Source organism: Sinohyriopsis cumingii, chromosome 5, assembly GCF_028554795.1.
Source record: "Sinohyriopsis cumingii isolate HCF-2022 chromosome 5, ASM2855479v2, whole genome shotgun sequence".
NCBI classification, from domain to species: Eukaryota; Metazoa; Mollusca; class Bivalvia; order Unionida; family Unionidae; genus Sinohyriopsis; species Sinohyriopsis cumingii.
The window spans coordinates 116174006-116200245 of record NC_142965.1 but is presented as its reverse complement, the minus strand read 5'-3'; the positions used below and the strand labels follow the sequence as shown (position 1 = coordinate 116200245).

General features: G+C 34.6%; 1 protein-coding gene across 1 annotated transcript in view; it reads right to left on the bottom strand.

Moving 5' to 3' along the window:
- The window catches only part of LOC149800036 (ATP-binding cassette sub-family C member 4-like), a 143292-nt gene that overhangs the window by 44790 nt on the left and 72262 nt on the right, over positions 1-26240 (bottom strand). The window contains exons 12-14 of the mRNA XM_089959559.1: positions 25605-25786; positions 7797-7893; positions 2102-2335 (exon numbers count right to left, since the gene is read on the bottom strand). Of these exons, the coding sequence (XP_089815685.1) occupies positions 2102-2335; positions 7797-7893; positions 25605-25786 (513 nt within the window). The remainder of the gene's footprint in view (positions 1-2101; positions 2336-7796; positions 7894-25604; positions 25787-26240) is intronic.

The window sequence follows — 26240 nt, the reverse complement described above, 5'->3', positions numbered from 1 at the left end:
AGGCGTTTGTTGACGAACTGTGCAGCAAACTAGATACAATCTGCATAATTCCAAGAATGTCGAGGACACCTGGATATCCTTAAGAGATTCTGTGTACTCAAGCACATCCAGAACCCTCTGTTTCGCCATACGTACACGTCAGAACTAAATTGATGGGAACAAATATTTCTGATTAAGAAATAAATGATACATGAAAGATATATACTCAAGCAACAGTTATCTATCAGTGAGAAGGCAATTGATTGACTGCCTCAAACTGAAATCATCATATCACTTTCTGATCCTCCACTGACGACTAAAATTGAGAAAGCAATTGACAAAGCACCTGAAGCGGCTCGAATATCACATAGAAACTGACTGAAATAATCCGGTCAATGAGGTCGCAAGGAACTATACCCCAGGTGCATGTATAAAGAAGCATATATTTTCCGTTTGGAAAAGAGGAATAACAACAGAAAAAACGTATGAGAAGCATCAGGACATCTTGCAATCAATGGGTGCCAAATTCCGCTCTAGAATGGCGCATCACATCAATCATGGGCTCAGTGTTGCCTCAAGAATTATCTGAACCATCCTCAGTCAATACTGTAGCCTAGTAATAGTGTGTTGCCGCCATCCCTCCTCTGTATAATGTTCTCTTCTATGTTTACAGATGCGTTAAATAACTATGACCTGGGATTGACATCAGAAACACATTATTTTCGTGGGTTTCAAATTTCGTGGTTATAGTAAACGTACTTATTCTTGGGCACCTAGCAGATTCTAAGTTATAAACAATCTTATATAGATCGCCACAACTCTTCATCTTGATGATAACCTTCATTAACCTATGAACAAAGATTATTTCTATGGCTGTATCCAGAACTCAGAATCAAGTAAACATCTTTATCATACGTGATATTAGACATGTCGGCCCAAATCCTACCCTTGATAATGTGTAAAGGTGAATCACACAATACAAATTTTATATATAAGCCAACATACAATGCAGTTTAAATACACATTACAAATATCGTTAATATAATTTTAATAAAGTAGGTTCTTATGTGTTCTTAAAGACAACAATGAAAACAATGAGGGATTATATGCTTGAACAATGCCAGAGATTGTAAACTGCTTTCGTTTGAAACAATACTGCCAAAATTGCCCCGTCTGAACCCCTTTGTTGTCGAGTGACCTTGATCGGGTGGTCCAGGATCGGTTCTGTAAAGTTGAGATCACGGCTATTGCTATTAATTCGAGTATCGTGATGGCTCATGCTGAATTATTTGTCAGAAAATACGCAAAACACGAACTGCACAGATATCAACAGTGGACATCTACATTGAGATATGGTCCTGGTTGACATATACCCTTAAGCCAATACAAAGTAAGTGGCTTATTTGCACGCAAGACAATGGAGCACTTCGGAGAGACATCATTAAAATGCTAACTGCTTATACAGCAGTTAGCTGATATGTCCAAAATGTATATATAAATGGGACTGATACGTGGTTTCGGAAATAAAAGAAATAAACAAGAATAAATATGTATTGATTACTACGGCAATGACTGTGTCTTTGAGACACAACACAAATAAATATTTCTTTGCATGTAAGAAATATACGATTTTCGGCTCCTCGATATTTCTAGAAACAAATATTTCAAGACAAAATTGGCAAGATAGCTACACGTAATACATAAGTGACCAGTTCTTGTTAAAATCTACCTTGATATCCTTTATATTATTATTCATGTGTATATTTGTCGAATTTTCCGACCTGAAATAAATAAATATAAATGAACACGTTTTCAACATTCATCGGTCGATTAGAACTTACCGGGAGATGTGTACTGTAGTGTACAATATTGGTAGGACACATGGAATCCTAGCGATTTATTAGTTTATGTTAGGCATACACTAACACTGTACCAAAGATAATGCTTAATACATCAGCTGATGCACAAGATGTACAAGTTACTCAGCCTTTAACACTAGCCTTTATCATTGATGATGACACAATTATAGCCACATTGTAATCATACTATTAATATATACATCTACATCGTACCATTTACAAGCCAGACAATAAATATTTATTTTGCTACAGACAAGATTTACCTCTATCTCCGTCCCTGAGGATGAAAGAGATGTATTTGAAGCCACGTCATCGGAACAAATTTCATTCCTTGAACGTGTTGAATTTGACCTATATCGGACTGATGTATCTGAATGCTGCGAAATAGTCTTTACTTCTTCTTGGTCTTTCTTTTCCTCGTCTCTCTTTATTAATGAAACAAGGTCCACTCCTGATTGTAACAACTCATCAAATGTCCCCATTTTCACCATCTCACCCTACAGAAGAATGTGAGAAAAAAAATGTGGAAGACAAAGTACTGTAGTCACAATAGGATTGTAGTCAGTAAATATTAAAATATCGAAAATTCTTTTTGCTCTGATATAAATAAAATAAATAGAATGTTTTCATTGTATAAATGTTATTGCAAGCAATAAATTTATATAAGGAATGACATTTCCGTCAGCACTTTGGTATTGTCATTATCTTCTGTACCAGCGATTAACTGCCAGTAATTTATACATGGGATAGTTTCATTTTCAAACATTTTGTATTGCTAGCATTGGCAGTATCAATCAGATGATTGATCTGAAGATAGGAAAACTACTTTGTTAAAACATCATCCGTATAAACTACTTTTTTCAAACGTTAAAAGTTGTTATTATAACAATTATTTATTCACTGTTACTGGCACATGACAACCTTTGATTAAATATGATAACATCACACTAATATAAAGATTGTCTTTTGGACTGATTGATCATGCCACTGATTTTATTAACATATAGTATTAATGTATCGTGTTTCCAAAAAATAATAGTTTGTAACTAGCGATACTCTTGGTATAATGGAGGCAATACTTAAAAAGTATACGTGTCTAATATTATTGTAGTAAGATAGGCAGATATAGTATGTCGTTTCTGATACATGAATTATGGTTTATATTTTCATAGAATATTTCAAGATCAATGATCAATAGAAAAAGTCAAGGATATACTCGTAATCGCGTGAATGCTTTTTGTGATGAATCCTCTAAATGTACTTCACAATTTAAGAGTTATTTTATATTGACATAAATAAATTGAGTGACAAAAGTGTTGCCGGAGACACATAATGTTGCTGTTCGAGTGGAATTGTCTTGCTTAGTGCAAACTCCAGCGCATATTATAGTACTCTTCAACATTCAAGTATTGTTATCACTTTCTGTTTCGATTGTTAAAAACAATAAATATGCGCACATGATAACTTTAGCTTCAGTACTTAGGTAATGTCGCCATAGCAAGTAATTTACAATTCACTGAAGAAAACCTCAGTATATTGCAAGTGTTAATCACAAACCTACAGTAAATGGAAGCAACCTATGTAATGTCTAAAGAAGAATAGCTTTATTATCAACTACTCAATACAATGGTTTTTTTTTTGTTTGTTACGAAAAAGCAATTTATCCATATTAGGATGACGGTGACTTTGAATTATTGACACAAGTTCTACAGCTGAACTAAAATTCATTCAATGGCAAAATACCAATACTAAAACTTCCTTGCCAAACAAGCCAGCTTTGTGTATAACAAATAGTGTGTTATCACCAGTTAAGTAAATCAAGTCTGCATTGTTCCACATGTGCACCAGTGGAATTAATGCTGAATAAGTCATGACTAGCTGATTTGCCCAGCTCTAGTTTTTCACTCTGATGCAAGTGTTTTTGCCCTCCACCGTTTAGATCGTCATATCAGTCAGCCACACTCTACATCAACAAAATCATTATCTTTTGCACATTTGTGGATGAGAACGTTACTTCCAGTATCAGGTACTGGGATTCCTGGCAACAGTTATAACATACACAGATCAAGCTGAGGCGCATGGGTATTATCACCTAGAAGGAGAGCTGTACCTTTTAGTCGAGTTTCAGCAGGCTTGTTTTTGTTATTCTTAAAATGCTACATTTCACAAATCATAAGATCTTTTTCAAAGTTTCAAAGCTTCATGTTGCTCTTCTTGGGGACGAGATGTCATGTTCTTGAACCTAAAGTCAAGCAGGATGCCTATCAGCAGCAAACCGTGAATTTCACCATTTTTCCTTTACCTTTCTTCAAAGTTGGCATTTATTGTCCGTTTGATTTATTTTCTCACGGGATCCTTTGCTCTCAAGTACAGTGAAGTTGGTCCTCACATTTGCTAGAAGCTTCTACATTATTCCAACTGAGTGGACTATGTTTTGAAGGCAGAAACTGGTGTTGCTTTGATGTTTTTCAGAATGTCAAGCATCTGCTGTGCAACGTTCTCATCAGGAAGCCAGGATTTAGCCTCCTCTTTAAAGAGGATCGATTGTGACTGCGTTGATGACAGGTTCGTGTTGAATTTATCTCTTCATTATGCCAAATGTTGAGTTCCACTTGTTTTTATAATGAAAGAATCATTTGCACTTAATCATATTTAGAGATCGTTGCTTCCTATCTAGGACAATGGAAACTTCAGTGATTGTCGAAAAGCACATTTCAACTGCACAAACCTTGGCTGCCACAGCATGGAGCTCTGTGGGCAAGACACCTTAGCCATCGGTAGGACATAAGTTTAAGAGCTTTGATAAACTTTTAGGCATTGTCATAGGTCATGCCAATTAATTCTGCAGCCTTCCTCTGAGCAACTGTTTTCCTTGAGGTTACAGTAATATTTTGACCAATATGGGAATAGTTGTGCGTCTCATACTTAGAATTGGACATGGACTCATGAAGTCTAGGGTCAGTAGTTTCTCCTATTCGTCGATTATGTAATGGGTGGTCAACGTCAAATCCCGGCTTTGGGTTGAAGATTAAAGGTCTGCTCTTATACAAACAGCCACTTGGTTCTTAAGGTCCTGAACAACTTTAGTGTCAGCCTAAGAATAAACTGGAAGAAACAAGTGTCTGATGAAAGTGTATATCTTGACCGAAATTTGCTTGACATAAAGTTAAACGCATCATGTTTCACAGATGATAGAGGGTTCAACACCTTACGGCATTGAACACAGCTTTATTGAGCTAAGAGGGTCTCACCTAATTAAATAAGTGATGGTGACCTGTTTCGAGTCTAAGGTAATATCATTCACGACACAATACAGTAAATTAGTTTGATTTAAAACGTTTCCATTTTGGAAATGTCACAGACTTTACTGATGTCTTTATATTGCATATGGTAGTTGCTTGAGGACCAATTTTGAGACATTATTGAGATATATTGGAGACGTACTGAAATTTGACATACACTGACACCTCCCATTTCATCCAAGAAATTGAATACATTCGAGATATAACGATATGTTTTAAATGTTTGTTTTTAAAACATATTTTTTCATGGTTTTATTGGTACATTCTACGAAAGGGAGAAACATTTCCAACTCGGCTTGTACAAGTTTCTAATTGGAACTCTCATACATGGAGAGAATTAGGTCATAAACCAGTAAATTAAAAAACTGATAAGCAGATTGGCTTTTAAACCAAATATTAGTATCAAAAATATGTTGTAAGGACATGAGAACAAACAAACGCATTTTTCCATATTATATATTCTCTAATACCATAATAAGACAACAAGTGTTGAACATGACTCAGATTATGATGGAAAATGTTAAAACAAAATAATTCATTGGATTGTCAAACAAATGAAAACTGAAACGTTGTATATCTCATAGTTCATTGCAAACATTTCGTTTACAAAATTCACAAGATTTTAAGATTCCTTCTCAAGATTATTGACTGGTGGCCACTTATAAGATTTCAATGTGATCCTTGTGTGTCACAGTGAACTGGCTCTCAGTTGATTCTGATCAGATTTAGCTTTATACCTCTTTCTATTCTGCGATGAATGGAGAATGCGCTCACTTTAATAGCATTAGAATGGGGCTATGACAAAACAGCCATAATCAACCGGCAAAAATGATACTTATTTGATTCTATAGCTGGGCTTTTAATGCTTCTGCTAGCTCTACAGTACTCTACCAGGTTAAGTTTATCCCAACAAGGAAGCTCGTGAATTGGACCTAAGATGTATACGTGAACATCAAATTTCTTAGTGTATATGTAGCAGTAGGATAAAGTACATGATTTACATTATAAGATGAATTAAATCAAACAAATATACGAACTTCCCTTAAATATTCCTCTAAAAACATCTTGAACAATGAAAATAAATTAGGCAAAGATTAATCTAAATCAAAGCAAATATTCAAGTAAGGGACATATATAGCACAGACTCTGTCAACCCTCCTTGTCCTTGTACCATCTCGTGGCATCCGCGTCATATGCAAATGATGGTACCGACATAGTGGATCCCATGTAAAGGGCTGTTTATACTTACACAGTGGCTAATGGGTTTGGTATGTAAGCTACTATAACTATATGAATGGGAACAATAATGGCATTTTATCCTGTTGTTTTAAGAGCTACAAGTTTTGCAGTGCTGTGTGTTTGTAGGTGAAAAATGTGTCCTGGCATTTTGACACAAAGGTTAAGTCAGTTGATAAAGATTTTTGATGATGAATGGTACTCATCTGCATAGGATATTTCATTATTAACATACAGAGCCATGAGGATTGTGCGTCTTTCCTTAAACCGTGGATATGGTTATTAGGAGTAACTTTGGATTTCCTAGCGTGTGAAATCATATTTAGTTTAAAACGATAGCATATATATCTCACCTGGATAATGCATAAAACAGTTAGGACGTATTTGAAAGTTGCGATTGAAAAGCAGCTCAAGTTCTTGCGAAGACACAATTTATGCTCTTTTGTAAATCTTGGATAATATCCATAACATTATAATTATGAACAGAAAATGTATTTAGCTTTGAAATTATGCCAAATATGATTTGCTTTAGTGCAAGATGAGGAAATCCATAAAAAGACAATAGTGATATTAACTCTGAATTTGATTATCACTATCACACCCGTTGGACGCATTACTCACATACAGAAATCATTTTGTCACAAACTTTTAAAATATAATATACAAATGATAATGCTAAGTTTTGTGTTAAATATTCCTGATACGTCCAAGGGATATGCCAAAAATTAATAAGATCAAACGTACTTACAAGCTCATAATGAAGACGCAATGTTCTTGTGGTGGAGGCACTATATGGCTGCCCAGATACAGCTTTTACTTTATCATGCGGTGCTAAGTGATGTTATCGAGACCTTTTGATCACGCAGTGAGTTGCAAGTGTCTGTATTATACATGTCTCTCCACAAGTGGTTCTGCTGAAATCATGTTTTGGGGCCTCTCCTTTCAAACTCACTTTTGCCGATGGTCGGCCGTTTTTGATTCAAAGGCTAGAAAGCTATCATGGATAACATTTGTTCTTTTATTACCTATGAGATCTAAGACAATCCCGCATTTGACGTTAAACTCTGCAGATTAAATAAGATAATCAATTAAAAGCCTTTTTGTACAAATGTTCGCCTTCTTAATCCCATTACTCAACCATGCATCCCTGCGCAGCAGTGTTATGACATCTCCGGTCCCACTGTAGCTTGGTTCCTTCTGGTTTCTGTACATTTTGGATTGATACTATAACACAACTTTTTCTTCGTTCTATATTATTTTAAAAGATTCTTGAATGGTCAAAGACGTTGATGTCAACGTTAATAAGGTAATTGTGGCAGACAGTCTTTAAATGGTTTTTAAATTAATGACACTTAATTTTGCCAGAGTTTAGTAATATGAATGATGTGTTGCTATCAAAGGAATAGTGAAAGAGAGTTACCTTTTCAAGAATGAGAATTTGGTCTGCATCTTTCAGATACTGAAGCTGGTGTGTAACAAGAATCTTCGGTTTGTCCTTAAGCAGCCCTTGTATAACTCTTCAAAGAAAACAACTTCATCAATAATTAAATTTATGGATCAAGAAGGGGTTCCATTATTGTTACAGATGGTTCTTTGTTTCTTGTTTTACATTCATTATTTGAAGCCATTTTTAAATTTCAGAAACGTGCTGTCTCGTAAACAATAGTCAAAGGTGAACTTACACAGAATATTTTTTTCAGTTATATCTCGAATAACGTCTCTAACCAAACTGTATCGTTCTTCTCTTTTGAAATTACTGATGAATCAGACAAATCAATGATAGTCACTCCCACAGATTGCCATAGGATTTATTTTATTAAAAAAGATTTTCTTTAGAAAACTTATTAACTTTATTCCATCGTCACAATTCAATGAAACTTGAGTGTAAGAGATAGTGAAGATTTAGCAGTTTGAATTGTACATATTGTAAATTTGGCCAAGGTAACAGACCATCAGTTAACAATGCTGCTGTTTAACCAGATAAGCTTACCGTCCTTGAGACCATTAAATTTACAAAATCTGAATATTATTACTTGTTATTGTTTAGAGTTCAACACCATTTTACAGCACAAGAGCGGTTATAGAAGGCGGCCAGTAAATTTGGTGGAAGAATGACCCCAAAAAACCCAGAAAGAACAATTTACCCACTCGAAGCTACTTGTAAATTTTCTTACATACCCCGTTGGCCGAATCCGAGACTCGTACCCAGAAGCGAGATGGCATTGGTCTGTACAGGCAAGCGCCTTAGACCGCTCATTTACATTCTGTGTGCATTCCATTCATGTCTGCATTTTATCTCTCATTTCTGTTTTCATTTACTATTCATTCATTCTAATTTTGGGTTTAGTGCTACCATTCATCGGTTTTTTTTATATGTCATTAGTTCTGAATAAAATGGAAATGAATTTACTGTTGTTGGCTTTTTCTAGGTTTGATTGTTAAAGGGAGGTAAGAACAGCTTAACCATCATGTCATATTAAAAGTGCCATTTAATGAAATGACAAAAATGCAAACAAAGTAATTAACATCAATGAGTGTATCGCTAATTAAAACATAAATGCAACTAGAATAAGTGCAAAATTATAGGTCCTGAATTGTTGTCAGCAAACTGTTTCTCATTTTGTTTCTCTCAAATAAAGATACAATCACTGGTGATGATGTCGTCCCATAGATGACACTTTATTTTCTCTGTATGGCTTTACAATAACAGTGACTAAACTTATAAGGAGTAAAACGTTGTTTGTGTACAATATCTGAGTATCATATGACAAGGCTTTCAGTCCTAGAACATCATGTAATACGGCTTTCGATCGAGCAACAACCATTGTTAAAAATTAAGTTTCATTTCATCATCGTAGATATAGATCAAGTATAAACTCGAGAAGGCTTTCAACCATGGAAATGTTAAAAATATTGAAAATTAATGATTGTCAAATCCATCTATGAAATGCATTTACATTTTATTTCTGTTTCAATTAGCACTCCTGGTTCTGAATTTGCATTTGTGATCTCCATGTTCTTAAAGATGCACTCTTTTTTTCATCTGCAATTACGTTGCAGTCGCTTTTTGTTTCATTGCGAAATTACACGTTATACGATCGGTAGTAATTTAAATGTTCTTGTGCAATAAATCAAGCAAACACTATCACTGTTCCAAACAACGCTCATCTAAAGGATGCTGATAGGAAGATATAGTTTTGGGATTCCAAAATTGTCTTCCAACAGATTTCTAAGATATTTTTTCACGAACATTGCCAACCATAATACTCTAAGTTCACATAACTCAACATTTTCTCTCAGTGTCTGCATTGTAATTTGGCAATGTTAGTACAGATCTGCTTAGTACATCGAACAATTTAAATTGTTTCCTGCCCGTAGGTAGATTCAGATTGCTAACTGCCTTTCGAACTTTCTCAAGTTTGTTGCTATCTAGATCGATTTTGGGATGTTCTTGAAATTGCGTTACGGGAATGGCTGAATGCATCTTCATGTCTGTTTTTATTTGATCCAGAGCACTGAAATTTCTGTTTCCATCTATAATTGAAACATGTTTGTTCAACTTTACATTTCGGTGTTTCAGCATTGACAGGTAATACATACTTAGATATGATGACAACTGTTAAATACTTGAGATTTTTCGAGATGACAATCAATCTAACAATAATCAGGTAACATCTTCAGTCTTTTCACACGTACTTCTAATCACAATTACTATACTCCATCTCAACAAACTTTACATATGCCAAACTGAACCTGGCGAAAGCTTCCAAGAAGCTGCATTAATTACTCTAAGTCAATGGCCTCTTTTAGGTTACAGACTGTCGAAATAGCAATACAAGAGTAATACATGTATAACCAGGTTCCAATCACACGATTACATGAAGTCTTTACAATAAATATACTACACTGGAAGCAAGTGCGCATAAATTATGTTCCGGATGGTTTTCAATAATGAATTTGAGCAAGTGGGAAATTCTAATAAGGGTAAGAGAAACCCTCCGGAGGAAATCCCCTAGGGCATCAGGTTTACACGAGTGTTAAGATCTTAAACTTCACAGTAATGGTTTATTATTACTGTTATTCTAATAGGCTATGGTCATACTTCTTATACACTTGATTATGATTCTATCTTATACAAAAGGATGAATACTACAAAGTCAGATGTGTCGTATTTTATAAAAAATAATTATTTAAATCAGTGGTCGTATGAAATGAGGTAGAGCTACACTATATTTGCTTTCCCGGATAGTTATTATTAATGGCTTTAGTTTTGTTATTGCTATTGGTATTAGTATTATTATTGCTGTTGTTGTTACTGTTGTTGTTCTTTTTGTTAAGACCCTATCAGTCATACAATCGATGGAAGATGTTTGAAATCATGTCTAAGAACTGTAAGTAATATAATGGATTCATGTAAATGCCATGCTTCTTTCATGAGTCAAATAAACACCAACATGTATACATGCTTATTATCCTGCTGCTACTGACAAAAATATCACGATGTGCATAACCAGTTGACACCATGTGATATTTTCATAATGTAAATTCAAAGCGCTACAAGCCCTAAGTTGTATATAATATTCTTCATTGACCTGTGTCCAAACATAATATACCTTCCCCCAAATCTTGATATCTCTGTCCATGTTCTTATTTTCCTCACTGTTTTGATGCCAGTAGTGAAACGTTTGATTGCGCAGATTCTTTCCTCTCCTAAGGCTGTATAATGACATCAACTAGCTGGTCGGAGATGTCAACAAATATCAACATAGAGTTGGGGCAAAACTGATTGGTAGGCACAATACCAGTGTTGCACCTAGAACTCCAAAGGCAGTGGACACTGTCTCCGTCATCATCCAAATTTAAGGGATATATAAAATGATCAAGAGAAAAACTAAAACTGAGACACTACTACTGCAATAGCGGTAACACTGATATTTACTTTGATTGTTTTGACGGTTTACATGTGCCGTCTGCGTTGTACTATTCTCTTTTCCTTGGACACTTACACTATTATAATAACTATTAGAGTCAAACTCTCAAGTAACACATGAACATATTACAATTTCTCTATATATAGTTAATTGAAATGTGTTGCACTATGGTACTTCTATTCTTAATCCCGCTCTCATTTAATTTTAGCTCATTTAATTTTAGTGTTTACTGTCTACCAGCATTTGTTAGAATTTTTCCCATTATTTCTGAAATATGTACCTTTTCAAGTTAAGAATCATTGATTAAATGACTAATTCTATATTTACGTACATTTAATCTCATCTGAGATTAATCCACCTAAAAAAATGAAATTACAATGTCCATTCTGTTGATGTGCCCTTAATCTCGAAAGTACAGTACACTAGCAGTAAACGTGGACATTACATCGCAAAATGGCAAAGTATTATACATATTTAATACTTACAATTATGGAATGGGAAGGTAAGAAAGATTTAAAACTTAAAGTATTCAGCCATATTCTTGACCTTGAACCATTGCACAGTATGGTAATGCTGTATTTAGGTTCAATGTCTGTAATGGTATATTTAGTCACAATTTGATCTCAAATTTGTTTAGACTTATGGTGCAGAAAGGAAAGAGTGATGAAATTAAAATGGTGAGCAACAATAACATTAAAGATAGAACCCATTGTGGTGTGTGGTAAACCTTCTAGTGATGATGTTTTGCTCTTTAAGTGTACAAAGTTTTACCCCGTAATCTTAAATGGTGTTCAGAAAGGGAAACGGTGAGGAAAACTAAAGATACTGAGCTATTGTGTGTTTCCTTACCTTCAAACCTCTTTAGACTTATGGAGTAGAAGCGAAAGTGTGATTAATGAATAATAACATTTAACGACGGGACCCTTAAGGTGGCGTGTGGTGTGTGGTACACTTTCTAGGAAGAATGCATAGGATACCAAGTTTCATCTTTTAGATTCAAGAGAATTATACAGTTTCATCCCAGAAGGAAAGAGGTGATGGAAAATGTACAAATATTCAGCTGTGTCTCTGCCCTTGACCTAGAAGACATCACACTCAATGTGTCATATGACTCAACTTCTAGTGATGGTCAATAAATATACGGTGAGTATCCTTTTAATCTTATTAACGCCTATTAGTGACGTTTGATAAGCATACCAAGCTTCATTCCATAACTCAAAAATGGCTTAAAACTATGGAGGGGAAGGTAATAGTTATGCATGCATGGATGGGGAGATGGTAACACGGACAGTATGCCCCCGCCCAACTTTCTTCTAAATGGGGTGGATTATAATAACCCAAAATTAAAATGTTCTCAGTTTATGTATCTTTTGAATTATTTTGAATTCATCAATCCTGGAACTATCTGTTTCTATGTTTTTATATTCAACACTTGGGTACCAAAAAGCACATATCAAGATAGGTTCGTTTATTTCTTTATGAAGATTTACACTTGCAAGAATAGGTAGACATGCTTCCCATGAAAGAGAAGTGTTATCACACCATATAGTAACTTTGGTAATCATTATGGTATTCAAGTAATTACGAAAGGACATTTTTTACAATCCTTTGAATAAAGTTTAGATGATGTGATTGTGAGAATTTTAAAATATTTGTCTATGTTTCTTTGATTTAGAAATATTCATATAGTTTGGTCAGAAATCAATCGATAGAAATAAACGCAAGGACACACTCAACAATAGTATATTGTGATAGGTATTTCATTTCCGTTGAAGAAACTCTGGGCAGCCGATAGGTTCGAAGTAAATTTTGTATGAATAACTCATTTTCGTATTCACTTTAAATAGCAATATCTAGGAATAAAATTGGTGATTTTTGAATGAATGAAATATTTCATTCCACTGGGAATATAATATAAAACACTGTTTTGACTATTCTGAAAATATGACGTAAAATCACGAACATTTACTGATTTTGTTTTGTTTACCCATGAGTTATAAATGGAAGAGAACTGGTTTTGGAGGAACGACTAGTTATGCTATAAGTTTCCCGAAATTGGTGGGTTGCAGTGAGGTGGGTTTACTTTCAAGCATTGCCATAACGCTGTAGAAATGCTACATCTTCTATGCCATAGTAAACTTTTCAAACATTTGTTTCCCTCTCATGCAGATTTCTTCTGACAGACTTCTTTCTTTAATATACCTCTCATTTAACGGGGCCCCGGGTGGGTAAGTGGCCTAAAGTGGACCCCCTTACTGATCAATACCTTCTCCATTCTGTCGCATGTGTTCGAGTCTTAAGCTCAGCCAATATGGGCATATGAAAAAATCTTGTCAGTCGCTTGCCATGGGTCATTGGATCTTACTGGGATTTTATCGGATTCGTTAACAAGAGTTATGATGGCCGCCAGGTATGGATTATTATGTGCTGAAAAATTACGTTAAACCAAAAATAACATCATCCTGCCACAAATAACACGTCACACGACCAAACACTTGAGCAAACGCAGAGAAACATGCCAATATCAGCCACCACTGGGGGGGACCGAGTGGCCGGGTGGTCGAAAGCGCTCTTCGTTACGGATCACTGCCATCTCACCTGTCTGCGGTGGTTCGAGTCTAAGATTCAGCCAATGTGGGTATGTGAGAAAGCTTGCCAGTAGCTTCTCGTGGGTCAGTGGTTCTTTCCGGGTTTTTCCCGGGTTCTTCCTCCATTAATACTGGCCGCCATGTATAGCCGCGCTGAAAATGGCGTTAAACTCCACAACAACAACAACAACAGCCACCACTAGGAAAGGCCAAACTTACCCTTGAACTCATGCGACTTTATATTTAGGTTTACCTTCAATTTGTTTTCTAAGGAAATACCATGCAGAGAATATTATCTATTTTGTTATTATTATTATTATTATTAGTATTATTAGTATTATTGTTAGCAGTAGTTGGGGAAGTAGTAGTGATATTATCGTGTTATCAACATATTTATTTTAGTGTACTATTCAGCAAAATAATAAAATGCATATATAAACATTATGTTGTTCTCAGTCTAGATGTGGAATATTTCAGTGCTACATCATGATGACACCGTGATTAGTATTTATGGTAACTAATGCCAGTGTTTGGTTGCTTTGGGGATAAAGTTGACTCTGTCACTATCAATTCATTCTTATTTTACTATATAAGTATCTCCATGTTGATTTCTAATAGTATTTTTTAATTTGATCATCTTGTGCCTGGTTATTTTTGTCATGTTTTAAGATATTTTTTGAAAACTACGAAATGTTGTTCCAGTCTATTTTTTTAAAAACGTTTCAAAGACATATTATACAATATTGAGGTCATACTTTATGGCATAAAGTCAAAATTGTATGTATCAAACCTGGCTACAGACGTTTTGATTGTTTTCAAAGTGTCAACTTATGGAAAATGCGAATTGGGTTCTCGGACTGTACGGGCAAATTCTAAAATAGATCTAACAAAATCCTTGAAAGCCAATTGTTTCGTATTTGGAGGACACGTTGGCATGTTAAATCTTAAGGGGCCTATAGTTTCATTTGCTTTGTTACATTAATTATTAATTGTTGAATCCGAATATCCCTTTTGAGATTTACCAGTGATTCGGAGAAAGAGATCTTTTATATAATTGAGGGCTTCTAAAGTTGAACGTTCCAATCAATATGACATACTGGTTTTATGGCATTTCTTTCTTGCCATTTCATTATATTGCAGTTTTTATGCTGCTATTGCATACCCGATTTCCATCCTCACTGACCTAATCTATTAATGTCAGTGTGTAATATTGTATTCTCCTGCTCGGTTTGATTGATCTGTAGTATACACAGTCATCTTCAAAGAGGTGACTTACCATGTCAATTTCAATCATGATGTCATTAGCGTGCTAGACGAAGGTCGATGGTCTAAGTTTTGTCCCCTGACGTACTCCAGAATCTACCTTGTACCAAGCAGATTTTAACTAGTTAACGCCACGCATTGGTGGCAGAAGCGTAAAAGGAGTATATACTGTATAGGGGTTTGCTTGCAATTAAACAAAGAAATAGTTTCTTGAACAATTCATAGGGAGAGGGTTAGATTTCCAATGATTTAACATAGCTGTTATATTCATATTTAATATTGATTTAAATTTCAGCTCTAAGATATTTCGATTTTTTCCTTAATTTTTCACTTTGAATTGTGTTTCTTCTACGAACAAGTTACCTAGTGTCGTCTGTAATCCATGACATTGACAGTACTGATTTACTCGTAATTTCCCAGTTACCTTCAATGTCCTCTTCTTTTCCAGATCGTTTTATAACTAGAATTTTGAACAGATGGTAGCCTAAAATTCTAAGGCATCAGATCTTCCCTAGCCAAAACCTATCATGCTTGAGATTTTTACGGGCGATAAATGTACTTTTACATATAAAAAAGGCCACTAAACTGGTCAGGTTAATGAATGTACGGGTATTGTCCTGGTAATTAAGTCTACCTGGTAGTTAAGTTAGAACAAAGTCTAATATTTGTCAAGACTTGGAAAGTTTGCTATTTACTCTAAGCTACGGTCATTCAAATTGATAATCAGTAGCTAGCCCTCTGAGTTGCAAAGCGTATTCCCTAGTAATCTTTTATTTTTTCTATTCGATTCAGGAGTAATGAACTTCTCTCTTAATCGTTCCTATTAATAGATCATCACAAAATACTTAAAAAGATGACTGATTTGACTTTATTTTGTGCATCATGAGTAAACAATATTTTCACTAATAATTGATAGTGTACATGTGACTTGGAAACGAAATCGAGAACTGATTGTTTGTTTAGTCAAATTGTAATATTTGGATTAGAATCGCATAATCACACTTTAAACAATATCTGAATCAACCAGTTCCTCAACTAAAAAAACGGCTTATGCGAGATGCAGTTTTCGTGGCTATTTTCAATAAAACATGGAGCAAAACGTCTCCTGATGTTTCAGAATTTTGTCGTTTTGAACACCGAATAACGCCTAAACCTAAAGACAATAGATATAACTCGTATCTTTTTACAAGGACGAGTTTTGTATTCATTAGCAGCAACTTTATTTCACGGGCAAGTTGACGAATTGATCAATCTATACCTGTAACACTGGCATAAAGGCAAATCTATCTCTCCTGTGCCAACACAACAGCTTTTCCTTCCATCCAGTATATAAACAGCTTTGACGTTCTCCCAACCGGGACTGACCATTTTGAGTGGTAACTTAAATTTTTTGAAAATGATCTCCACGCCTATCACACCACCACTTAAAAATAATCTGTTCCTGTTATTTGTTAAAACGAAGAGACTGGTTTCAATGTAACGATTTGGTTGACAAGAAACATTATCTTGTGACAGAAGCAAACAAAACTATGGCCTTTGGAAAGAAAATGGAATGACCGTTAGCAAATGAAGAAAACCACATTGCTGCCAAATATGACCTACTGACACCTTTGAGTTGCACTGACAGTGTGACTGGAGTGTGCTGAGTACACGGTACAAACAAAGTAAGAAATGCTTGCACATGGATTCGTGTGATATGTCTCAATCCAAACAATGCTTTTCTTGTGAAGGAAATGTTTGGTTTTCATGTACCCTCATATAAACACTTAGAAAGGTTATCATTTTACACATGACATTTATATAGAAAATGTGCAGATTAAATAAGAATATTCACTAAGACCATGTGATTGCTATATTAAGGTGGTCATTTAGACAAGTATGCCTCTATCGGAACGCTTTTGAAACATTCCACTGATACCTATACATTTTTAGTTTTGTTTTGCTTTTAGAAAGTAATTCTAATAAAACCAATATCAATTCATAGAAAACAAATCATGTGTGTTGTAATGCAGCGAGATTTAAAGGTATTGTGCATGGATATATTTGTGTAACGTTTCCATGCAATGCGCTTTACCATTATCAGTTAGAACTGATTTGGTGATTTGGGTCATCACTTTAACAAGTGTCAAAATAGGGAAATTGTCTTTTTCAAATATTGAAGGCACATAATATTAATAGTATTTTTGAAAACTAGAAACGTATGCTGGTTTCTCATTCACTTTTGCGTTTGAATATAATCAACGATTTTACAAGATGCATGTGTTGCGTATTTAACTCAGCAGAAACAATACCTGCAAAATACATTTAATACATAGTGACCAAATCCTTTCTATCCATAAATGTTTGTTAAAATCAGCACCTATCTAAATTATCTCACCATATTGCAAATAAATATTTCCACTAATATACGTACGTATGGACTTCACGAGATGAAATGTGTTTCTCATCCCACAGGTCACTAACTGAAATATATCATGCACTCACAATTTGTATTTTAAAAAGATCTAAAAGGTTTGCTTGGTACTGGACATATGATAAGCTTTTAGATTTAAATCTATGCTGACGGAGTATTTTATGTGTAATGAGAAGTAATTTGGAAGGATTCAGTTTGGATCAGACATATTCAAAGAGGTCTGGAGGCTAAATTAGGTCAGCTTGGCTTTTGTCTTTATAGTTTGCTGATATCTACGCGTGCGTTATACCCAAGAACTAAATGCCAAATTTAAGCAACCAAAATATCACGCAAAACTCAATAATGAATGTAACCGGAATTTCAGTGGTTGGGATCAAATTCACAAAGGGACGTTCCTGTAATGTCAATTTTAAGAATAACATCCTGACTTAGATACAGATACCAACAATCTTGAGCACTTCTGGCAGGCAGTAATCAACCTGAATCTACGCACAGGCAGGAAACATTAAATCTTCATGGTGGATTCAGTACAGTTATCCAATGAGCTAACAGTACCACATTGCACGGCAGACACTGATAGGACATGTTCAATTCTTAGTGCCAATTGTGTGCACTTAATGCCAATGCAGTATACTGTGAACAAACATGTACTATGGTGTCTTTACCGGTTACAGCGTTACCCGATCGCGGTTTATATTCATCTATAGCTATTTCGATATACTGCGTTCGGCTCACCCAATGCTGCAGGAGCAAAGTGTCCACTGTGAGAAACCTGGTTACCTCTGTTATGATTAAAAGTGTCAGGTGTTTTTCGGACCGAAGGGTCCGATATTGTGCGTCACATTGATACATTGCGCCATAGAGTCACAAATGAGTAATCGACATTTATATAAAGAGGGAATTGAACTATTAGTTTTATTTCTCATTCCTATTATTTTTCTTGTTTCATTATCAGTCTGTAGATTATTTAATATTATATTTAGATTTACATTGAGAGGAACCAGTTATTTAAATTATTTATTGGAATGGCAAAGTGCTCACATAATAGTCTGGACTAGAGTAAAATTTTGGAATTATTGTGAATTTATTTAAAGACGTTATGGACAATATCATTGTTTTACGTCAAGACAGTAGACTCTTATATACTATCAAGACAGTTGGAACTTCAGCACATGAAAGACCTAGACATGATTCGGAACACTCTATTCATTTGGACTTGTGATAGAACTGCTAAGATTATTTTGGATTTAGTTCACACTATTTGAAGTTCCTCTTAAGAAAGTTCTCTTAATTGTTTATAGAATTTAATTATTTCTTACCTTATACAAAACTTGCTGGTTTTGCTTCTTTCCATTTCATAGTTTAAAATCATAAAGTCATAATAGAAATTGGTGCCTTGTCTGTAATTAATATTTTTTTCAAATGGTATTTAAATGAAATACAATTTTAAAAACATAAAATTCACTTTCCTTCAGAAATCTCTTAGTCCATTTTATTTTAATGTTCAAATAATTGAGAAATCGTTAGTGAAACGAACAAAACTTTCAGAATACCATCTAAATCGGAGAATTTTATTTCGAATCATTCCCATGAATGGTTAGGGTGCTGAAAGAAGGACGAGTTGATTCAGCTTGCCAGATATTATTCTATTTCGGAAGTAACAGCGCTTTTAATAAAACAGGAAATAAATGATATTTTATTCCAATGTTTGATGGAAAAGAATGTATTTGTCAAAAGTGCTATGGATCTTATAAGTCTCTATCTAGCTCTAAGTGAAACTAAAATAAATGCATTAAAACCCTGATGGAAAATGAGTTAACATTAACGTTAACTTCAACGTAAAAATTGATGGAATTTCAAAATCAAAAAGAAAGAGAAGACAGAGACATACAAAGACAGGAAGAGGAAAGAAAAAGAGAAAAAGAAAAGCAAATGACAAAAGAAGAAAGAGAAAGAGAAGAGATGAAAATGCAAGTGCAGATTCAAAAATAAAAAGAATAAATGAAATACAATTTAAATTAGGAGGGTTAGAATTGGTAAGCAGAAAGTATTTCATCCCCCAAAAACACATTGTCATATTTTCATGTGGCTAAGAGAGCACTGAACTTTATCGTTAGAGCGAATACATATTAGCAAAACTTTTGAACTCTACACGTCACTGTCGGTACAATAAAGTGTTAATTATGATATTATTTAATTGATATTGGTTTTATTACAATTACTTTTACAAAACTAAACTAAACTAAAACTGTTAAGGTATCAGTGAGATGTTTTCAAAAGCGTTCCGATAGAGGTACACCTGTCTAACTGGACAGCTTAAAATATAATATTCACTTGACCGCAATGAATATTCTTAATTCACCAGCTCATGTTGGGTATAAATGTCATGAATAAAATGGTAACCTCTTGCAAGTAGTTCTTGAGCGTATTGCTGCGCATGGAAACCAAACGTTTGCTTCACGAGGAAAACATTGTTTTGATTGAGGCATATCATATGAATCGATGTACAAAGATTGCTTACTTTGCCTGCACCGTGACCTTACCACACTCCTGTCACACTGCCAGTGCAACTCAAAGGTGTCAGTATGCCATATTTGGCAGCAATGCGGTTGAGGAATGTCTCTTGAAGAGATGAGTTGATTCTTGAAGCATATCACTGAGGTCTATGAATGGTAGGAAAACAACGACAAACTTATGCCGACTTCGGATGGGTAAAGGAAGTACTGCTGATAAAAATTATGATAACGTTAGACAACGGATATTATTGTAAGAATTTATAAACTGCGTCCATAGTGATGTGAAGACCTATCTTGATGAGCAAATGGTGGAAACTTGGGAAGATGGTGCTCGTTCAGCTGCCGATTATTCATTGACTCATATAATTAATTTGCTAATTGGTTTCTACGAGCTGATTATTTTTTTAAAAACATCTCAGTCTCATACGCGTTCTTGCAAGTCTCAATCTGGTACCACTTTTAGGAATCAAATTCCTGATAAAACTGACGAGAAATCTTTATCTCTTCATATCTTCTCTTCACACGTGCACTTATTCCAAGGAAATAAGGCACGTTATTTCTGATTGCTACATATTAAACAATAATAATCAGAAGAATGAGCGATTCGAAATGTTTTTGTTTCGTGGTCATATATTGGAAACAATACATTTGTTGGTCTAATAAACCCAGACTAATTTTATTATGGAGAATTCTGAACCACTCTTGTCCAATGGCTCTTTATTGCTTATTGTTGATTCTTCCAAACCTATCTCTATTACAATATTAAGGGAAACAGGAACTTCTTTGAGTCTTTATTTATCAGATACATTGCCTCTATCTGAGAAATTTTCTTCCAGCGAAAGTTTTCTTATTCAACGATTAGTGAGTGACTGTCTTAATGTTCTTCTCTATTGTGAAATATTGCCATCAGACTTAGTCGCAGGAGCCATGTCAGTCAGAACTATGGCTTCTTGACATATCGAAGGTATTCATTTTTTATTCGGTAAATACATAGCTGGAGATAAGTTTGTGGTTAATCCACTTATAACTGACAAGCCTCGTTTGGATCAGAAAGTTGATCTTGTTAGATTGAAATGCTTGATTTATACCTTATATGTGCAGTTACTAGAGCAATGACAAAAGGAGTTCCTGAAATTTATATTGGTCAAGAAACTATTCCCTTATTTGATACGTGGTTTGATGAGGTCAGGTTGTCTCCTGATATTAATCAATCAAAGCGTAATGATCACAGTGATCCTCTTCTTACTATTCATTCTCTTAATGCTCAACAGTATCCTTATATCTTGTGTTTGTTTTAGAGGGTTGATAGCAAATCTGAAGCCACATAAATAACAGTGTGTTATTTTATGACAAATGGGATCCTTATGAGAAAATGGAGACCGTTTGAGGTACCCGCTGTGCGGACTTGTCAGTAAGCCATAACCTTCTCGTTCAGAGGTCATATCGACGAGACATCATTAGTATAGCCCATACAACGCTCTTGGTTGGTCCGTTAGGAGTCACTAAGACTTATCACAAGATTTTGATCCGTTTTGTTGGGCGAACATTGAAATTAATATTTCTAATTAGTATAGATCTTATCTAACCTGTCAAATGGTAAGAAACAAAATCAAAAGATACCTACGGCTAATCTGCAACCTATTCGTGCATTTAGCAGAATAATGGTAGATGATGATGGTCCCTTACCGAAGACCAGGAGAGGTAACCAATACTTTTTAACACTTATTAGCCTTCCAATATCTATCAGATGTGATCAAATGTAAATTTGTATGTCTGGAAGTTTCCAAATAGTTAAATGGGCATCAAACAGATTCAGTCTTCTGCGTATTCTGCCTCTCACCCTGAAAGTCAATGTGCTTTGGAAAGATTTAATCAGACTTTAAAGATTTTATACAGGAAAAGCGTGGGATGTGGATGCTTATTTACTTTTGTTTGCTGTTAGGGAATCAGTTTAAGAATCTTTATGTTTTAGTCCATTTGAACTAGTTTTTGGACATGCTGCCAGTAAATCATTAAATGTATTACTAGAGAAACGTATTTAAACCAAAGTTTCATAAAATAATCTTCTTGATTATGTCTTTGATTTCAAATTTAACTTTTCAAAGGCTTCTGAAGTGGCAGGAACAAATATTCACTCTACTCGGTCAAAACTTAAATGAAGGTATGGTAGAAATACAGAAAAAGGCGTATTCAGCCAGGTAATAGAGTTCTGTTTCTCTTGCCCATACTTCAAAGTCCTTCAAAAGCCAAATATTGTGCCACTTATATAATTAAAAAGAAGGTAAGTGACTTAAATTTTATCATTAACATTCCTGGGTGGAGGAAACTTAAACAAGTTTGCTACATAAATATTTTAATGGAGTATGTTGATAGAGATAGCTCTGTTGACCAGTCAATCAGTTTAGTTGTACCTGTCCCATACAGTAGGGTTTTAAACGATGGCGTGAAGTAGAACTGAAGTGACCTTGAGTTTTAATCAAATTTTGGAATTTTGAAATATTGAACAATCCAGAAACTTTCATATTTGCATCTACAAGGACAAGATCGATCAAAACAGCCGTTATGTCAATATGAGTAGATGTTCCCAGATCTTCCAACACGAACAAATAAACATGCCATGATCTTGAAATTGTAGTTTTAAGATCTGTGGAACAGCATCCTTATAGGAGCGATTCTTTAAAGCATGAATCTTTGAGAAAGGAAATTTAATATCTGTTGGATAATGATTTTATTGAAACAAGCATAAACGTTTATGAAGTACTATATTGCTTTACTTTGAACACCGTTTGTTTTATTCATCAGACATCTACCAATGTAATTTTTATTGTTATAGTATTATGTGTATGTTTGACTAATATGTAAATGAAATATATTTTTGTATGAATCTTTCATTTTCTTTATAATGGGTGTCGTTATGTATAATAGGAATTGTGTGCTCGACTTTTTTGCGTGATTGTAGATCATATTTTGGATACAACTATAGATAGGTTTTTGCTAGTTTTAAACTGAACCTTAACAATAAACATATTTACATATTTGTGGTTGTTTTCTGATTGGAGGGGTGAGAACTGCAACACAGGTCAGAAGTAGTTGTAGTTCGAAAAATGTTAATTATTGAGAAATAAGTCTCATTGATGATTTGCGACATAGAGTCGCAATAGTGTTGTGAACGGACATTTATATAAAGAGAGACGTGATCAACTATTTTTATTCCTATTTCCTATTTTTCTTCTATTTTATTATCAGTCTGCAGATTTATTTAATATTATGTTAAGATTTTATTTGCTAGGAACCATTTATTTAAATTATTTATTGGAACTAAAAGGTTCTCATAGGATAGTCTGGACTAAGGCAACATTTTGGGATTATTGCGAATTCGTTGAAAGACCTTCTGGAAAATGCCAGTTGTGATACATTACGATTGCTCGCATTCCAGCACGTTTAAAACTTTTGGCACGTCAGCACATTAAATGATATTGGTACATCGTCACAGTCAGGACTGAAATTCATTCGGAACACCATTTTTTCTACTTGTGATAGAACTGTTAGGATTATGTATTTGGTTAACAATCCTGCAAGATATGTTTTAAAATGTCATTTCATAACTTAGAGAATGAAATTGTTCGTAAGGTTTTGCAAAACTTGTTCCTTTTGCTTCTTTCTATAACTTTCTCATACCACAGAACCAACTCTGACTGTGGACTTTGAACCACATCCAGGGTAATCTTATTGTAAAGTGGCATTGTTTCCTCTCAACACAATGAGTCTGGTCAGGAAGTTTTCCACATTACGGGAGAAATCTTCAGCTGCAATGGTATATGAAATATAAATTGCATTCTTTTTTGCTGTCCATTTTATGTGATAAAATTGTTTACTAAACTGGATTTGTTAGAATTGATTGCAGAATTTTAAAGATAGTTAATGTCACTTAACGTAACGTCATGATATCAAATACACTATAGTCTGTTTCAAGTTAACTATTTATATAACTGGACCGGCAAATCAAATTCAACTTTGTGTTGCCTGCAACGAATGATGAGTAATGCTCAGTGAGATTATTCTTGTACATTAGTTCTCATGAAATCGTTTAATGTGTAGCGAAGTCAATTCATGTACTTGCATGCGTAATGAATATTATGAGTTTAGATGATTTCTGTATGATGAGTCGTAGAAGGTTTCATGTAAACAGCATGCTGCTGACGACGGTGACGTTTGATCTGAGGACGGTTTTGTTTAACTCGCACTTTTGGGACCAACAGGTCTGCAGGGAATATCCTGGCTCTTACTGATCATTCGGTCAAGGGTGGTGGCTACTGTAATATTTGACAAGAACTGTTGAAACGGAAATGCACCGTGATTCCCAACTGGATAATCATGTGTTCCGTTTTAATATCAATGTTTAATATCACTGTATACGTGCAAATATATAATACGTGCATCCTATTTCTGGATGAAACATTAGCCATACGTTTGTATACAAACTGTATAATTTCAAACCCTTTTTGACAGAAACAAATTCTGTTCATGGATTATACGTTGTTCATACATTGTACGCTTATTGTTGTCCATTGAATTATTTGCCCTAAAGTATGTAAATAGTAGACTTATTGTATGAACAATAGATGTTATACACCGGTTGGTGTGTGTTACATTTTCGACCACTCTTTTAATGATATGCAGGTGGATAATCATTACAGACAAGCAAATTTTATTTCCAGACACACCTGTCAAAGACATCTCACCGGTTATTTCATCAACAATTATTACAAAGTCATTTTCAAATCTGCAGCATGAATAAAACCTTTGAAAAGCCAACGCGTTGATTATCGTATCTCATACTATGTCGTAGCAACGTTGGACTTGAAAGTCAACAAATCCATTATGCATCCAAATCTTATAAGTAGTTATTATTTTTTGTCTAAACTTGCTTCATATAGGAAAAAAGAGATTGGCATTGACTACAAAATAGAAATGATAGACTTTGACATATATTGCGAAATAAAAGATCGACAGAGTAAAGAACCTGCAGAAAGGTAACTAATCGAACCATATGGAATTTTCAAAAAACTGAATGTGAAGGTGCTGATACATTGTGGCGAGACTCTAGTTTTAAACGTGCATAATATAAGCATTACAAAACGAACACAACTTGTCTTGTATGACCTATGTCTTCTTCTAAATTGTGTAACTTTGTCAGCGGAAAAGTAACTTTCAAGCTTGAGCTTGTCTCAGTTCATCCTGAGCATTGGACAATTGGACTTCAAAGTCGTGATATACTTCTCAAACTGTATCTCAAAATCAAGTGTCGACACCTTATATTCACAAGTATATCCATGTATCTTCAATTTCTAAAATAATACACAAGTCAATCATATCTTTCCTACTAAACCGTCCCATTATATTCCCAATAGCTCTCAAACTTATATATCCTAACACACATCCGAGTGTATCTAAAAACAAATATACCGTGCTTTTCTCTCAACCTCCCACCTTTTATCTTCATTTATAAGCTCATACCTCTCAAACAAATGTCTCCCCACAGAGGAATCCACGGCACTGAGAGGGTCATCCAGAAGATAGACATCAGCATCCATGTACACTGCCCTGGCCAGACTAACCCTTGCCCTTTGACCTCCGCTCAAATTGACACCTTGGTCCCCTAGATATGTATTATCTTCATGTGGCATCGAATTAATGTCCTATTACAATGATTTTAAAAATTAAAAAAAATTAAGATGGATATAGCGGTACAAGTTGCCCAATGTTTAACGTGTACATATGTTTGACATTTGTAATCAACACCAGTAAAATAGTATAGCTCACATACATGTGCAACAAACAATTTATGTTCATCACATACTGTGATTTCATTTATTTTCATAATGCATGTTTTTCATGGTGCTTTAAAAGTATATTCACAAGTACTTAAATTCATGGAGTTGGGAAGGGACCCTAATGATGCATAAAATGATAATTGTTAAATATTTAAATTCAGGGTAACAAAGCAATCTATGAAACATTCCTCACAATATACTAATGAAACAAATAAATCACACACATCTGCAAAGCAATGTATGTACATATGCAACCAATCACTTATACAAGCAGGATTTGTACTTTCTTTTTCCTTGTGTAAACCAAAGACATTTTACA